The sequence below is a fragment of the Chiloscyllium plagiosum genome, unplaced genomic scaffold, assembly GCF_037043375.1.
Source record: "Chiloscyllium plagiosum isolate Xiang-an unplaced genomic scaffold, Cpla_swu_hap1 HiC_scaffold_1, whole genome shotgun sequence".
NCBI classification, from domain to species: domain Eukaryota; kingdom Metazoa; phylum Chordata; class Chondrichthyes; order Orectolobiformes; family Hemiscylliidae; genus Chiloscyllium; species Chiloscyllium plagiosum.
Window position 1 is genome coordinate 134,362,926 of NW_028270139.1, and position 18,481 is coordinate 134,381,406.

The 18,481-nt window shown below is 40.9% G+C and overlaps 1 protein-coding gene across 1 annotated transcript in view; it reads left to right on the top strand.

Annotated features, from left to right (window-relative positions):
* loxhd1a (lipoxygenase homology PLAT domains 1a) overlaps window positions 1–18,481 on the top strand; it is a 224,162-nt gene that overhangs the window by 112,388 nt on the left and 93,293 nt on the right. The window contains exons 13-17 of the mRNA XM_088000471.1: window positions 1,909–2,032; window positions 8,611–8,861; window positions 9,938–10,073; window positions 12,550–12,710; window positions 14,668–14,754. Coding sequence (XP_087856597.1) covers window positions 1,909–2,032; window positions 8,611–8,861; window positions 9,938–10,073; window positions 12,550–12,710; window positions 14,668–14,754 — 759 coding nt within the window. The remainder of the gene's footprint in view (window positions 1–1,908; window positions 2,033–8,610; window positions 8,862–9,937; window positions 10,074–12,549; window positions 12,711–14,667; window positions 14,755–18,481) is intronic.

Genomic DNA, 18,481 nt, shown 5'->3' on the forward strand with positions numbered 1-18,481 from the left:
TTCCAGCGCCACATTTTTTGACTCTGATCTCCAGCATCTGCAGTCCTCACTTTCTCATTGCTTTCTGAAGGTCAACTTAATTCATTGGTTAGCACCAGGTTTTCACTTTGCTGTTCTTTTTTACCATTAGCACTATTTTTGTCATTCCTTATTCCTTCGTTACTAATCCAGGTTTTGTGGATATCTGGAAACTAACATCCAAATTAAAACTTCAGAAATCTGCAAGCTAGAAGGGAATATCTTCCTCCAGGTTGAAGATTTGTTGGTTCATCAACTAAGTTGTCTGAGACATCATTGATGGGGACAATGTAGTGAGATGCCAGAGAAATAAGAGTGAGGTTTGATGGACTTTAGAAGTTTGGCAGGTTGGGTTGATTGCACTAAAAATGGTAAGTCTATAATGCCTTGCAGTTCGATAAATCTTTTTCCCTTTCCTTTGGATGTTCCATTTTCAGTTGGCTTGCAAATAACCACTGCCTGTGCCTCCCCTCCTTTTCATGTGAATGTCACACAAAGCATAATCCACTGAATAATGTAATCCACAGGAGATCCTGCTAGTCCCACCTATCACCACTCCCACTTCCTGCCCCTGTCAATCATGCAATGTTACTCTCACATCTTCCCTTTGTGTTTGCTTTCGAGTGCTTGATCCATGACACCCATCAGTAAGCCTGCCCAGTTTCCACCTCTATAAAGATTACCGAAGATAAACATGACTCCGGTACAGGCAGAGACAGGAGAATTTATCAATGAAATAGAGAAATTGTAGTGAAGCTAAGTGACTCCTTTGGGTCAGTCACCTTTTAATAATTGAGATCCAAGAGCTGAGTGAGAGTGGGGAACTGTAAGCAATTAGTATTAGTCAAAAATGTAATAATGGAGAAATTAATGTGACTGAAAGTTAACAAGTGCCCAGAACCTGATGATCTTCATCCTCAAATTTTGTAAGAGGTGGCTAGAGATAGTGAATGCCTAGGTAACATGTACCAAATTTCTATTAATTCTTCAGCCTGCAGATTGGAATTCCCTCCCTAAACCTTTCCACCTCTCTGTGTGGCTTTGCTCCTTTAAGGCCCTCTTTAAATCCTATCACTTTAACTAAGCTAATATGTGGCTCTGCATCAAATATTTGTTGGATAATGCCTGTCATGTTGGGAATGTTTAATATATTAAAGATACAATATGAATGTAAATAGCTTTTGTTGAACCCATTAGTAGTTAAGCCAGTGAAAATTTGAAATAGTTTGAATTCTCCAACAATTATTTGAGGAGCGATTGATTAGCGTCAGATTAGATTCCCTACAGTATGAAAACAGGCCCTTTGGCCCAACAAGTCCACACTGACCCTCCGAAGAGTAACCCACCCAGACCCATCCCCCTATATTTATCCCTGACTAATGTATCTAACACAATGGCCAATTTAGCATGGCCAATTCACCTGCCCCACACATCTTTGGATTGAGGGAGGAAACCTGCGCAGACACAGGGAGAATGTGCAAAGTCCACACAGACAATCGCCCCGAGGCAGGGATTAAACCCGGGTCCCTGGTGATGTGAGGCAGCAGTGCTAATCACTGAGCCACTGTGCCACCCCAAATAACTTAAAAATTCAAAACTTGAGAGATTTTGAATCCAGTTGAAGACTTTCTACTGGCTTGGCAAGTTTTTTGAGTTGCTGCAAGGCACCATAACAATATTCCTCACTCATCCCTTGAAAACACATGCTTCAGTCATGTCTGAACCCTGAGATTTGGGATGAATGTGGGATGCATTTCCAAAGAACTGGTGGGGTCCTGTCGTACTCCTATACAATGTGAAGGCAAGGTTTGGAAATTCAACAACCTGACAACATACAAAATGTTTCTGAACTTTAACCTGATCATCAGTCTTCTGACATATATCTTCTAGGTGATTATAGATGACATTGGAAATAAAACTGTTGTCGAATTCCCAGTGAATCGTTGGTTTGCACTGGATGAAGATGATGGTAAAATTCAACGGGACATTCTGGTTGGGGGAAGTCAGACCACAGGTGAGAAGAAGTTTGGAATTTAATGATGCACAGCCTCCCACCAATGCCAGTAAAGAGAAAGGTCTAGCAATGATTCTTTGTATGAAAAGTCTGAAGAATATATCTTTTCCTGATTCTTTGAGTCCTTAGTTGGCATTTTAAGACTCAAAATGTTAACTCTCTCTCTCACTGATACAGCTGGACCTGCTGAGCTTTTCCAACAATTTCTGTTTTTAATTCAAATCTTCAGCATTCATGGTGTTTTGATACCATTTTGTAATCTTTTTACCAAAATGATCACTTATGCTACACTAAAACAACAATTTAATGTGATCTGAATGCTTGTGAATGATATTTATTTCAGTCCAGCATTACAGTCAATGGTTTGGAAAGTGGAGCTATGTTTTTTGATCCATGTTTTATTTAATTATATTATCTTTATCTTTTGTATGAATTTACAATTGATAGAACAGGCCATTTCAGTACACGTTTAGAACATTCCTGATTTGGCACCCCATATCAGTATATTCTCCCAGTTTGCATTCTGGGTAATCCAAGATGGACGTTGGGAAAAAAATGTGGCTATAAGAGCTGCTCCTTTTTTGAGGTACTTTAGGTGTTGGAGGTGATTTCCTCGAATTCCAAGAGCAGAAATTACTGTTTTATATACTGTTACATTGTTTTGGAACTTTGGGGGGCAGAAGATCAAAACAAAGCACTTTAAAAAGGAGAAAGACAGACAAAGGCACTGACCACATGGTCAGAGAAAGAAACCGATACTGTTGACTGCCACAGCAGCGAATCTACACAGTTAATGCCTTTGCTGTTTGAATTCAATTATCCCTGGACATTGGAGTATATCTAGAAAAAATTAACAAACAGTGAAATTTACAGCTGACCTTGGAAGAACCTGTATGGGAGAGCTCACAGCACAGGAACAGATAGTTTTTAAGTGTAGCCTTGCTTTAAATCTATAATAATGAGTAGAGTGAGTTCCTTCTTGATTATATGCTTCATTGAGAACTGTCTCTTGATTAATTTCAAAAATATAAGGCATAAGTGTTGTTTGCCTGAAGCAGTGTTTTCTTTAGAGCAATAAGATGGTACTATTTTCTGGGTCTGTAGATTGTGAAGGAGCAAAGATGGCCTTTAGTAGAATGATGTGCTCTTCCTGTCGGATGTGGAGTTTAGGGAGAGTTTCCTTGTTACTGATGGTTGTGTCTGCAGGAAGTGTCTTTGGTTGGGAATCCTATCAGATCACATGAATCAGTTGGGCAGTTAGAGGCGATAAGGAATTTACAGGGGCTAGGGGTGTGATGAATGGCAGTTATAGGAAGGGAGAAAAGCCACAGATACAGTCAGGTCGATGGGTTAACTCCACAAAAGGTAGGAGGGGTAGGCAGGTAGTGCAGGAGTCTCCTGTGGCTATCCCCATATCAAACTAGTATGCTGCTTTGGAAAATGTAGGAGGTGATGGACTCAAAGGGGAATGTAGTATGAATAGTCAAGTTTCTGGTATCGAGACTGGCTCTTATGTAACAAAGAGTACATCAGGTTCCAAGTGATCCATTATGACAGGGGACTCTCTAGTCAGAGGCATAGACAGATTTTTTTGCAGCCTGCAGTGAGAAATCAGAATGGTTTGTCATGTCCCTGATGCTAGAATCAAGAATATCTTGGAGACAGTGCAGAATATTCTCAAAGTGGGAGAGGGAAAGGCAGGAGATCATTGTAAATGGAACTAACAACAATAGGAAGGGAAAATGATGAAATTTTGAGGACAGATGTCAGATGTAGGCAGGAATTTAAAAAGGAGGTCGTCGGAGCTAATAATATCTGGATTACTCCCGGTGCAATGAGCAAGTGAGGGTAGGAATAGGAGGATAGAGCAGATGAATGTGTGGTTGAGGAGCTGGTGCAGGGGAGAAGGGTTCACATTTTTGGATCATTGTAATCTCTTCTGGCATAGAAGTGATCTGTACAGGAAGGACAAATTGCACCTGAATTGGAAGAGGACTAATGTACTGGCAGGGAGATTTACCAGAGCTGCTTGGGAGGATTGAAACTAGTAAGGTGGGGAACGGGGGTGGTGGTGGACCCAGGGAACTAGTGGGAAAGAAAGCAATCTGAGACTGGTGCAGCTGGGAAAAGAAGCGAGTCAAACAGCCAAGGCAGGCAGGAACAAAGCAGAGAACAAGCTAGGACTGATAAATTAAACCGCATTTATTTCAATGCAAGAGGCAGATGGACTCAGGATATGGTTAGGAACATGGGACAGGGATATCATAGCAATTACAGAAAAGTGGCTCAGCGATGGACAGGACTGGCAGCTTAATGTTCCAGGATATAAATGCTGTAGGAAGGATAGAAAGGGGGGGCAAGAGAGGAGGGGGGTGGCATTTTTGGTAAGGGATAACATTACTTCAGTAGTTAGGGAGAATATTCCTGGGAATACATCCAGGGAAGTTATTTGGGTGGAAATGAGAAATAAGAAAGGGATGATCACCTTATTGAGATTGTATTACAGACCCGCTAATAGTCAGTGGGAAATTGCAAAAACAAATTTGTATGGAGAATTCAGTTATCTGTAAGAATAATAGGATGGTTATGGTTGGGGATTTTAACTTTTCAGACATAGACTGGGACTGCAATAATGTTAAGGGTTTAGATGGAGAGGAATTTGTTAAGTGTGTACAGGAATATTTTCTGATTCAGTATGTGGATGTTCCGACTAGAAAAGGTGCAGGTGACTGAGGCAGGGCGGGTGACTGAGGCAGGGTGGGTAACTGAGGCAGGGCAGGTGACTGAGGCAGGGCAGGTGACTGAGGCAGGGCGGGTGACTGAGGTGTCAGTGGGAGAGCACTTTGGGGTCAGCTACCATTAGATTAGATTAGATTAGATTAGATTAGATTAGATTACAGTGTTTAAAAGTAGTTTAAAAGTAGTGATGAGAAAGGATAGACCAGAACCGAAAATTGAGTTCTAAATTGGAGGAAGGCCAATTTTGATGGTATTAGGCAAGAATTTTCAAAAGTTGATAGGGGGCATATGTTCACAGGTAAAGGAATGGCAGGAAAATGGGAAGCCTTCAAAAATGAGCCAACGAGAGTCCAGAGACACTATATTCTCATTAGGGAGAAAGGAAAGGCTGGTAGGTATAGGGAATGCTGGATGACTAGAGAAATTGAGGCTTTGGCTAAGAAAAAGAAGGAAGCATATGTCAGGTATAGGCAGGAGAGATTGCGTGATCCTTAGAAGAGTATAAAGGCAATAGGAGTACACTTAATGGGAAATCAGGAGGGCAAAAAGGGGACATGAGATAGCTTTGGCAAATATGTTTACGGAGAATCCAAAGAGTTTTTATGAATAAATTAAGGACAAAAGGGTAACGAGGTAGACAATAGGGCCTTCAAAGACCAGCAAGAAGGCCCATGTATGGAGCCGCAGGAGATGGGGGAGATATTAAACAAGTATTTTGCATTAGTGTTTACTGTGGAGAAGGACATGGAAGATATAGAATGTGGGAAATAGACCATGACATCTTGAAAAATATCCATATTGCAGAGGAGGAGGTGCTGGATGCCTTGAAATGCATGAAAGTGGATAAATCCCCAAGACCTGATCAGGAGTACCCTAAAACCCTGTGGGAAGCTAGGGAAGTGATTGCTGGGCACCTTGCTGAGATATTTGTGTCAGCAATAGTCACAGGTGAGGTGCCAGAGGACTGGATGTTAGCTAACGTTGTGCCACCCTTTAAGAAGTGTGCTAAGGACAAGCCAGGGGACTATTGACTGGTGAGCCTGACATCAGTAGTGGGCAAGTAGTTGGAGGGAATCCTGAGGGACATGATTTACATGTATTTGGAAAGGCAAGGCCTGATTAGGGATAGTCAACATGACTGTGCGTGGAAAATCATGTCTCACAAACTTGATTGATTTGTTTGAAGAAGTAACGATGAGGATTGATGAGGGCAGAGTGGTAGACATAATCAGTATGGACTTAAGTAAGGCATTTGACAAGGTTCCTCATGGGAGACTGGTGAGCAAGGTTAGATCTCATGGAATACAGGGAGAACTAGCCATTTGGATACAGAACTAGCTTGATGGTAGAAGACAGAAGGTGGTGGGGGAGAGTTGTTTTTCAGACTGGAGGTCTGTGACCAGTAGTGTGCCACAAGGATTTATATAAATGATTAGGATGTGAACATAGGAGGTATAGTTAGTAAGTTTGCAGATGACACCAAAATTGGAGGTATAGTGGACAGCGAAGAAGTTTATCACAAAGTACAATGAGATCTTGACCAGATGGACAAATGAGCTGAGGAGTGGTAGATGGAGTTTAATTTAGATAAATGCGAGGTGCTGCATTTTGGAAAAGTAAATCAGAGCAGGACTTATACACTTAATGGTAAGGTCTGAGGGAGTGTTGCTGAACAAAGAGACCTTGGAGTGCAGGTTCATAGTTCCTTGAAAGTAGAGCCACAGGTAGATAGGATAGTGAAGAAGGCGTTTGGTATGCTTTAATTTATTGGTCAGAGCACCGAGTGTAGGAGTTCAGAGATCATATTGCGGCTGTACAGGACATTGGTTAGGCCACTTTTGGAATATTGTGTGCAATTCTGGTCTCCTTCCTTTTGGAAGGATATTGTGAAACTTGAAGGGGTTCAGAAAAGATTTACAAGGATGTTGCCAAGGTTGGAGAATTTGAGCTATAGGGAGAGGTTGAATAGGCTAGAGCTGTTTTCCTGGAGTGTCAAAAGCTGAGGAGTGACCTTATAGAGGTTTATAAATTAATGGGGGGCATGGATAGGAAAATAGACAAGGTCTTTCCCCTGTATTGGGGGAGTCCAGAACTAGAAGGCATAGGCTTAGGATGAGAAGGGAAAAATTTAAAAGGGACCTAAGGGGCAACTTTTTCACGTAGAGGGCAGTGTGTGTATGGAATGAGCTGCCAGAGGAACTGGTGGAGGCTGATACAATTACAGCATTTAAAAGGCATCCGGATGGGTATATGAAGAAGGAGAGTTTGGAGGGATATGGGCCAAGTGCTGGCAAATGGGACTAGGTTTGGTTGGGATATCTGGTAGGTGTGGACGAGTTGGACAGAAGGTCTGTTTCCGTTCTGAACATCTTTATGACTCTATGGCTCATTAACTCTATTCTTACTCCTCTGTTTGTTTCCCTTGCTCTGCAAAATATTTATCCAATTCTATTCTGAAAGTTACAATTGAACCTGCTTCTGACTTTCCAGCCATTCATTCCAGGTCAATGTGTAAAACCTTGCACTTCATCTTTCTCTGGTTCTCTTCCTGATTGTTCAAAATCTGTGCACTCAGGTTGTTGCTCCTCCTGCCAATAACAAGTTTTTTTCCTTATCAGCACTGTCAAAACTCCTTTTGAATGCTTTTGTTAAACCTTAACCTTCTTTTCTCTAAGAAGATAAATCCCATTTTCTCTAATCTCTCCACATAACAAGAAGTCCCTTATCTCTGTTCTTGATAAATCTCTGCACCCTCTCTAAGCTTGCCAAGAGTATAATTCACTTGCATTTGTGTAGCCCTTTAGCACATTTTTCAGCAACTCCTAAAGGAAACACATGCAATTAATTGCTGTTGTTCATAAGGTTGCATGGCAACAACACAATGGGCACAACAAAATCCAACAAACAGTATTGAAATGAATGATCAGGTGGCGTTCATTCTGTCAGTGTAGGTTGAGAGAGACATTTTGGTCAGGACACCAAGAGAACTCCCTGCAATTGTTCCCAAAATAATATGTAACCTACTCAATATTGAGGCTGTTCCAAACCATTGTGGATCAATAGAAGTGTCAGAAATGGAAGTATACATTCCATTTATCTTGCCTGCATTCAGATCCACATAGAATCTTAGAGATCTACAGCATGGAAACAGACCCATCAATCCAACTTATCTATGCTGCCCAGATATCCCAATAAATCCAGTCCCATTTGCCAGTATTTGGTCCATATCCTTCTAAACCCTTCCTATTGATATACCCATCCAGATGCCTTTTAAATGTTGTACTTATACCAGCCTCCACTACTTCCTCTGACAGCTTATATCATACACTCACCACCCTCTGTGTTAAAAAGTCGCCTCTTGGTTCCCTTTCCCCTCTCATGTTAAACCTGCCCTCTAGTTTTGGACTCCCCCAGTCCAGCAAAAGACCTTGTTTACTTACACTATCCATGTCTCTCATGACTTTATAAACCTCTACAAGGTCACCCATTAGCTTCCAACCCTCCAGGGAAAGCAGCCCCAGTGTCTCCCTGTAGTTCAAACCCTCGAATCCTGGCTACATCCTTGTAAATCTTTTCTGAATCCTTTCAAGTTTCACAACATCCTTCCTATAGCAGCGAGACTAGAACTGCACCCAGTATTCCATAAGTGGTCTGTCCAATGTCTGATACAACCAAAATATGACCTCCCTACTGCTATACTACTGTTCTTATATGCCCACACCTTTCTTGTCAGAATTGATTTGAACTAGTGACCCTCTGGTTAGGATTGTTTCATGAATTATGCTTCTTCCCACTATTAGCAACACATCCTAATTTTAGAATCAAATTTGATTTTCCAGGGATTATTTACAATGTTTCTGTAGTAACCGGTGATATCAGAGGAGCTGGGACTAACTCAAAAGTGCATATCATTCTCCATGGATCCAAGGGTCTTAAAAACAGTGGAAAGATCTTCCTGGAAGGTGGCCAGTTTGAACGTGGAATAACAGACATTTTTAACGTGGAGTTGGCTGCCCTGCTCAGCCCACTCAGCAGGGTTACCATCGGCCATGATAACTGTGGTGTCAGTTCAGGATGGTTCTGTGAGAAGGTAAGGAATGGAATAACATTTTTAAACTCCTAAATGTTGTGAACCTTTACCCCGTATAAAGAATTTTTTAAAAAGTGTGTCACCACACATCTCATAGATAGACAATAATTTAACACAACATTATAATCCTATACCATGCCATAACCAGTCAGTAATGAAATCAAAATCAATGGATAATTTGAAAAGCAGATTTATTTTTGCACGCAGAAGTCCAGCTACCTGATTTTATATTTCAGCTGTAAAATTAGCTTACTTATGAAATTAATTCATGAGAGCCCAGGAAAGAACTTACCCCTTATTAACAAATAATAAGGTAGTTTTATGCCCATCAGATTAGATGGTTGTGAACTCACCTTCCAAATTCACCTGCAACTATGATAAATTCCATCACGTCATTCTCTTTGCAACCATCCAATAAAATGGTCAGCCGTAGATGGAAGAGCTTTAACCATTGTCTTTTCTCCACTTAATTCTTTCCCATTACAACATGTCCACCTTCATCCAGCTGTTTCTCTGGTCAAAGTTGCTGGGTGAATTGTGAATGCAGAATGTGCTTTGTGGGACCCAAGGCAAGGGTGCAAAGAGACAACGGAAGGCAGTTGAACAAGTGGTAGTATTATGTTTACAAATAATTATAATCCATGGAGTAATCATGTGTCTGTAGCAGTAACACACTCCACATACGTAACATCTTTCAATCCATATGTAATATTATTCTGTATGTGTAACACACCACATTATGTTACGTGGTCCAGCTATGTGATATTCGGTATGTGATCATGCATACCTCTCTGACACGTGCCATTTCCTGGTTAGCACATTTCAACCTACATACACACATTCTCCTGGCAATGTGCAATCCTAGCAATATTTTCATGCATGTACCATACTACAAACAGCTGTATTTTATATACCTCACAAATTTAATTTACATTATTGCTCATATAATATTTATGTTTATGTTTCTACCTGAACATAGTTGTGAAATCTTGCTCTTAATAAATTCCAGAATATCTGTCTCAATTGCTATTTGTTCTCTACCATGATTTTTAGCAGCCTCTTTTTGATCTACACAGGTTATAGTTTACTGTGCATTCACTGGCATTGAACAGACATTTCCCTGCAGAAAATGGCTGGATGAAGATGAAGGAGATGGGCTGATTGAACGTGAACTCTATGAAATGGTTTCACTGCGACAGAAGAGACAGAAAAGTACATAGCAATTTTTTGCAGAATCTTTCCAGGCAATAGAATTCAAACAGACAAGTACTGAGAAATTCCAACATGCAATCATCGGTGTAGCCCCGCCTCATATGGTTTTCTAGCTAGACCCCGTACTTTGATCTTTGATCAGCAAAGAGAGAAAGGGGATTAGGGTTTTAATAACCCTGGGCAATGTCTTTGCTAGCAGAGACTGTGAGCTCAGCTTTGCCTCAGCTTATTATGCCCTGATTTGTTTTCTTCAAGATGCAGGAAGAGATGCTCGTCCAGCAGCACATTGTGCCTGGCATCGGGCACTATCTTCCCCTACAAGAAGGAGGGGGAGAAAGTGAGGACTGCAGATGCTGGAGATCAGAGTCGCGAGTGTGGTGCTAGAATCATGGTGAATCAGATTTCCTGATGAAGGGCTTATGCCTGAAACATCGATTCTCCTGCTCCTCAGGTGCTGCCTGACCTGCTGTGCTTTTCTAGCACCACACACTCAAGAAGGAGGAGCTTGTTAACTAAAGTCTTGTATGTTATTTAGTGAATGTTATAATGGAATATTTGAGAATCTGTGTGTGGGATATAAGCTGCGAGGATGTGAATATTGAACTAGCAGTGGGTATCTGGAAGAGAAGAGTGATAGAACATAGAACATAGTAAAGTACAGCACAGAACAGGCCCTTTGGCCCACGATGTTGTGCTGAGATTTAATCCTAATGTAAAATATAGTAACTTAACCTATGCACCCCTCAACTCACTGCTATCCATGTGCATGTCCAGCAGTCAGTTAATGTCCCTAATGACTTTGCTTCCACCACCACCGCTGGCAACGCATTCCATGCATTCACAACTCCCTGCATAAAGAACCTACCTCCTTTATACCTTCCTCTTAATATCTTCAAACTATGACTTCTCGTACCAGTCAATCCTGCCCTGGGGAAAAGTCTCTGGCTATTGATGAAGTGATTGTCGGTCAGTGAAGGATAATAGAATTGGATGGTCACTAGTGACAGTGCTGTAAATAACAAAGCTCAACATGGAACTGAAAATATAAGGATAATCATCTAAACTTAACATCTGAAGTTAGGTCACTGGAGTGTTACAATGCAGAAAGATACTATTTGTCCCATTGTCTGCACTGACTCTCCAGATGAGCATGGTTACCTATTGTCAATTTCATGATTTTTCCCAATACACTTGTCCATTATTTCTAGCCAAATAAACATTGAATGCCTTTTTGAATGTCACAGTTGAACTTGCCTTCACTACCAGGTCATTGATACTTTTCTAGTATTGCAGTTCTCCTTAAGACTGACATACTTTTCCCACAGGAAAAAGTGAGGACTACAGATTCTGGAGATCAGAATTGAAAAAAGTGTCACTGGAAAAGCACAGCAGGTCAGGCAGCATCCAAAGAGCAGAAGAATCAATGTTTCGGGCATAAGCCCTTCACATTCCTGATGAAGGCCTTATGCCCAAAAAGTTGATTTTCCTGCTCCTCGGATGCTGCCTGACCTGCTGTGCTTTTTCAGTGCCACGCTTTTTGATGCTTTTCCCACAGGCTTGTCAGTAAATATTTTGGTGACTTGCTGTTCTTTTGGGTAGACTGGTTACCCTTCTCTCCACTGACAGACCCAAGATCACCAGTGAAACATGACAGAATCTTGCAGTTTATTCATTTTCTCATTGTTTTAGCCATTTGTTCTTCAAGTTGTTTTTGGGTCTTTGCAATTCTCTCTCAGAGATGCTAACTATCTTTAATTCATACTACTGAAGCTTGATTGCACTTCTCTCCCCATTCCCCTACAGATGACTATTCAGCAGATGAACAGCACAGGTAGTGCTATATGTACCCATGGATGGCTATAATTAGTGAGTAGTGCAAATATCCAGGCTGTGGATTCTCTTCCAGCATCAGTGGTAGAGGCAGAAACTTTCCCAACATTAAAATTAGGTCAGATGGGTAGGTGAAAGAAAAATGGGTTAAACCATGTGACAATAGGATAAGAAAATGTGATTAGAACTGTGTGCCTGAGTAAATAAATCATGTGATTAATGCACATTGCCCAGAATCAAACTGTCAGCTTGGAGCTGGCACATTGCTCTCTGCTATTGGGGAGCCTGGAGTGACAAACTCTTTGAAGCCAACTTAGTCTGCAGCAGTATTTATCCTACCACCAAATGAATGCCTTTTCATACATCCACATCAGCATGGAATGAGTCAACAAATGTTAAAGATCACGTATAAAACAACAGGACATCCATTGATAATGCTGTTTCAATCTATCAACCAGTGGGTAGAATGGCTGAATAATAAGAACATGAGTCAGATCATGAACATCCAAGGAGTTTCTGTACTGTGAACTACTATTGGGGGTCCAAGTTCTAAAGGACATTATTCCTTCTACAGCTTGATGTAATTCTGTCCTATTCACCTGGTGCAGAGCATGTTAAATGAAGCTGTCTCCTTTTTTTACATTAGAAAATCCATGGTCATTGTGGATCTGGACAAGCGATATTAAGAATGCAGGAACAGATGCGAATGTTTTCCTCCAGCTGTATGGTAACAAAGGGAAATCAGATGCGATGTGCCTGGACAACAATTCAGACAATTTTGAAACTGGACAAACAGATAAGTTTATGGTGGGTGGCATATACTGTGGGAGTTAGCAAAAGTCCAATAATAACAGTTTCTATTTGACCAAGTTCCTCTGTCAGTCCATCTTACAAATGTACTGCAAATCCATAAAGGTCACTTTGGCATGAAATTCCACCCTGATGGGAATTTATCCATATAATTTCTCCTGTAGCCACATCCTACCCTCCATCACCCATTGGACTCTGCTCATAAATTAGTCAGTGCCCCTCTTCACAACATCCGTTCCCATATTAAGAAGCTCCTTGTCAATCATTTACATTCTAGTTTTAACACAAAATTATTGTATATCACTGCCTCTAATCAAAGCCTGATTATATTTTACATGACTAACTTCGCCCAAAATGCTTCAATGATGTGGTCATTATTTATTTTATTCATTCCTGGGATGAGGCACGATCAGCATTTATTGTCCACCCATAATTTGAATTGGGAAAATAGTGATTGTTGTGTAAAATAGTTAGTATTTAAAATGGTCAACTGAGAGCAAAGAAAAAACCTTTGGTCTTCAGCATAAAAAGGATGGTTCTTGGGAGGAGGTGAGCAGTTGCCTACGTGTTCTCACTGCAAGTGTGCTGGTTCAGTGATTGTTTTCAGTATTAACAACTTGTAGCTAGAGGGGTAATGTGAATCTACACTTAGTTGATCCTGGTATCCAACAGAATATCATGAAGATGTTCTGAAGAAAGGTCACTGGACCAGAAATATTAACTCTGATTTCTTTCTACAGATGCTACGAGAACTGCTGAAATTTTCCAGCAATTTCTGTTTTTTCTGTAAAAGATTTGCATGTATCTGAGATGATGTAATGTAGCTAGCTATTAAGTTATATGCAATAAAATTGTTTATGGTTTGTCAAGATGGAGCCTACCTTTTGCCGACAATGTCATATGGTAACAGACTGATACCAACAACAGCATTAGAGGCAGTAAATCTATTCAAGACATCCCAGATGGTAGTCATGTTTTCTAAGAACATAACTTAGTCATACATCTATTTCTTCCTCTAATCTTCTTAAGCCTTCTGCTCCTTTGATCACCTCATCTTGATAAACACTGCACTAATCACTTCAAGTCTAATCCTGCATTTATCACTGAGAGGACCTCTCCAAAACCTGTGTATTTTGTCTCTCCTCATTTCAGTCATATTTCCCTGCATCACATCTCAGCCTGGGCTTTATCCTAAGCTTATCTCCACTTTATCAGTAGTTTATTTCACACCAGTACTTGTAGATGCAAAGAAAATCTCCTCTTGTACTAACACCGATTGTCATTCCTAAAATTAGACTATTACAGGGCAGGAAGGGGTAAATCCTTCTCTATTTTGAGTGCAAGCCAGTTTGACCCAGATCTCTTCCTTTCACCTTTGTGGTAGAAGATTGCAAGTTCAAATTCTTAAGGATATGAAAAGAACATTACCAAGAATTTCCTCAGAGTTTCTCTTGTACCTTTGTAATTTCAGTTGCAGTCCTCTTTTCAATCACATCAGTAGGTCTCCACCAAACTTATGTTGGCAGAGCAGGACAGGAAGTTTCAAGTGCAGGTATTCATTTCTAGAAAATTAAGTAATTAAGTCATAGAAAGATAAGAACAGATAGGATAACTAAAGTATCTGTTATTCAGAACAATGCGCCGTGCAGTATTGTCTCTCCCATTTTGAGACACACCCTTGTTCAGGTATTGCAATACATGCCTTTGAAACTTTTTTATCCTCCGGCTTCACAATGCTGGAGAAGCGGTTGACAATGATCTGTTCTGTGAGGTCCCTGTCACAGGGCAGTGGGTCCTGAATGGAACTTCAATGGGACTTGCCTCCATTCAGCTATGTTTAAGCCAATCACATTATTGCTTACTAAAAGACCAGGATTGAATTAAACAAAGCAGAAATTATTCACTTTGGATTAATTCTGAAAGATTTTCTTCATGTGTCTCTTGCCTTTTGTAGATTGAACTCCCAGACCTGGGAACCATTTACAAGCTGAGAATCTGGCATGAGAAACGACATCCTTTTGCTGGTTGGCATCTGAACAAAGTGAGTCATCAAACTGTATTGATATGAATGCAGAGAAGAAGGCTAGGCTTTGGTATATGGGGTAGTGTAGTGGTACAGGCCTGAAGGAGTGCCACAGACATGCGAGTTCAAATCCCACTACAGGTACTGATGGAATTTACATTTAATTGGTTCATAAATCTGGAATTAAAAAGTGAATATGGTTTTATACTGACCATGAAACAAAGTGGGCGGTTATGAAGTACCAGATTCGTGTAAAACCTTGAGACTTGTATTGACTTTTTTTTTAATAATATATTTTTATTAAGAAAAAATAGATTTTTTAAATATTACAACAAATACAAAACAATGCAATTCAAAACAGTACAAAAATAGTACAAAACTAAACCCAAATAATAAAAAAAATTCCCCAACCCACCCTCCTATACAAATGTATAAATGTAAATGTATAGAGAAGTATAAAATTAAAAAAAAAATCTAAACTAGCTATTTAACTAACTAAATAAATACCTAACAACAAACAAATAAATAGTCATAACTCAGCCCAGCCAAACAAAACACTCATACATTCACAGTTCCTCCTCCCTGGATATTGGACTCATGAAACACAATCGTTATGGCTATATAAAAGCCCTTGTTAGTGTGGCAGATAAATCGGTGTCCAGGTATTTCAAAAAGGGTTGCCATGTCTTGTAAAAATTCTCAGTTTTGTGGTGTACCATATTTGTGAGAAAATCCAGGGGAATATGCTCCATAACAATCTTCCGCCAACCCGACAGGCCTGGGGGGTTTTCTGATATCCAACCTAGCAAGATATTCTTCCTTGCACAGATTGTAAGAATATTGAAAAGTTTTGCCTTATGCGAGTCTGCAGGAAATACAATGGGTGGCCCAAAAGGAGCGAAATAGGGTCCTTTTCCACCCCTACTCCTAATATCCTCTTCATTGTGTATTGACTTTTAAGTCCAGAGCACAGTGACTGGCTTTTATCTCTGAAAGGTGGCATGTTACTCAGTTATACAAGCTCCTAAGTACATGCCAGTGTTGAAACTACTGGAAGAGCTTAGCGAGGGGAGTGGCAAATTCTGGAGTACAAGCCTTCAGTACTATTCCAGAATGTTGTCAGGGCCCAGAGCCTTTGCAGTAACCAATGCCTCCAGACAACATTTGATATCATGTAGACTGAATTGCATTAGTATCTGTGATGCTGGGGACCACTGGAGGAGACCAAGATGGATCATCCACTCAGTGCCTCTGGCTGAAGATTGTTGTAAATGCTTCAGGCTTATGTTTTCACCAATGGGCTGGGTCTTCTATCATTCAGGATGAGGATATTTGTGGAGCCTCCTCTTCTCATGAATTGTTTAATTATCCACTATCATTCAGGACAGCAGAGCATAGGTCTGATGTGCTGGCTGTGGGATCGCTCAGCCCTTTCTATCACTTGCTGCTTATGCTGTTTGGTATGCAAGTGGTCCTGTTTGGTAGCTTCACCAGTTTGAAACCCCTTTTTTTTAGGTACGCCTGGTGCTGCTCCTGGCACGCCCTCCTGCACTCTCCATTGAACCAGGATTGATCCCCTAGCTTGGTTGATTGTGGGATATGCTGGGCCAGGAGGTTGCAAATTGTTCTGGAATACTGTGCATATTGCTGGCCTGTCAAATGCAATGGGCATTCCTGATGGCCCAGACCGCTGTTGCCTCCACAAGTTTCCAACTATTGTCAAAGAACCGAAGAGTCATACAGCACAGAAACAAACCCTTTGGTCCAACCTGCCCATGCCAACCAAGTTTCCTAAACTGCACTGGTCCCATTTGCCTGCATTTGGCCCATATCCCTCTAAATCTTTCCCACTCATGCACCTGTCCAAATGTCCTTTAAATGTTGTAACTGTACCTGCATCTACTACTTCCTTTGGCATCACATTCAATACATGCACCACCAGCTATGTGAAAAAGCTGCCCCTCAGGTCCTTTATTAATCTTTCCCCTCTTACCTTAAATTGATGCATTCTAGTTTTGGACTCCTCTACCCTGGGTAAAACACCTTGGTTAGTCACCTTATCTATGCCCTTCATGATTTTATTATACTTTTTAAGGTCACTCCTCAGCCTCCAATGCTCCAGAGAAAAAAGTCTCAGCTTATCTAGCCTCTCCCTATAACTGAAACCGCCCAGTCCTGGCAATGTTCTTGGAACTGTTTTCTGCAACCTTTCCAGTTTAACAAAATCCTTTCTATAGCAGGGTGACCAGAGTTGTACTCTGTATTCCAGAAGTGGCCTTATCAATGTGTTGTACTGCCACAACATGATGTCCCAAATCCCATACTTAGTGTTCTGACCAATGAAGGCAAACTGCCCTGTCTATCTGTGACGTCAATTTCAAGGAACTATGTACCTGCACTCGTCGGACTCTTTGTTCGACAACGCTGCCCAGGGCCCTACCACTGGCTATATAAGTCCTGTCCTGGTCTCACATTTATCTAAATTAAACTCCACCTGTCTCTCATCAACCCATTGGTCCAGCTAATCAACATCTCTCAAACTCTGAGATAATCTTCTTCACTGTCCACTGTACCACTAATTTTAGTGTCATCCACAAACTTATTAACCATGCCTCTTATATTCTCATGTGTATCATTTATATAAATGGCAGCACCGATCCTTGCTGCACACCGCTGTTCACAGGCCTCCAGTCTGAATAACAACCCTCTATCATCATTTTCTGTCTCCTTCCATCCAACCAATTTTGGATCCAATTGGCTTACTCTCCTGGAATCTCATCTCATGTGATCTAATCTTGCTAAACAGCTTACCATACAGAACCTTATCAAAAGCCATGTTAAAGTGCATGTGGCCAGTGTCTACCGCTCTGCCTTCATCTATCATCTTGGTCACCTCTTCAAAAAACATAATTAAGTTTGTTTGGATTTACAGGCAATTGCAGACATAAAGAATGTTGTCAGGAGCGGAGAAGGGTTTTGGTGTTTGACAAAAAGATACTAATATGTACACACAGAACTGAATATTCACATAGCATAAGACAAAGACCACAGACATAGAAGTTCATTTATAATCTGCAGGATGAAGGTCCACAGCACATTTATGTCAATTGTGAATGAATTTACAATCCAAAACTCCACAAGATAAAACCTGCTGTCCACACAAAATTGACTATCAATATGCAAATGATTAAAATCACCACCTGACACATAAAAGACTGAAATTACGTTAGAGCCCGGGTGTCCTTGGAGAAGGAGCACGCGGTGTCAACCAACACCCTGGAGTTGTTCAGGGAGAGGTGGGCGCCGCAGGGAGTGGAGTGCATCATTTCTCCCTCCAACTCTATTTTGATTTAGTCCCTACCCTCCCCTTCACTGTTTTGATCACACAGCACTGCCCTTTTATGTGAAGGGCAGTGTTTGTCACTGGCCACCTGGGTGTTTTCCTATCTTCCTGGTGGTGGAATTTGAATAAAGATTCGTGCACTTTGTGTCTTTCACTGTGTCTCACACGTATACACACACACCATGGGTGCTGGGGAAAAAAATAAGCACTACCGCACTTAGGTGGTAGTGTGGCGGTTAAAAAAGAAAAAAAGAAAAAAAAAATAAACAGGAGTGTCCCTACCCTCCCAAAAAAAAACAAACAGGCATCCTCCCTACAAAAGAAGAAAAGACTGAAATCCACAGGATAAATAAAAGCTCCTCACAGATCATTGTCCATTTATAATTTACAGGTTACGGAGCA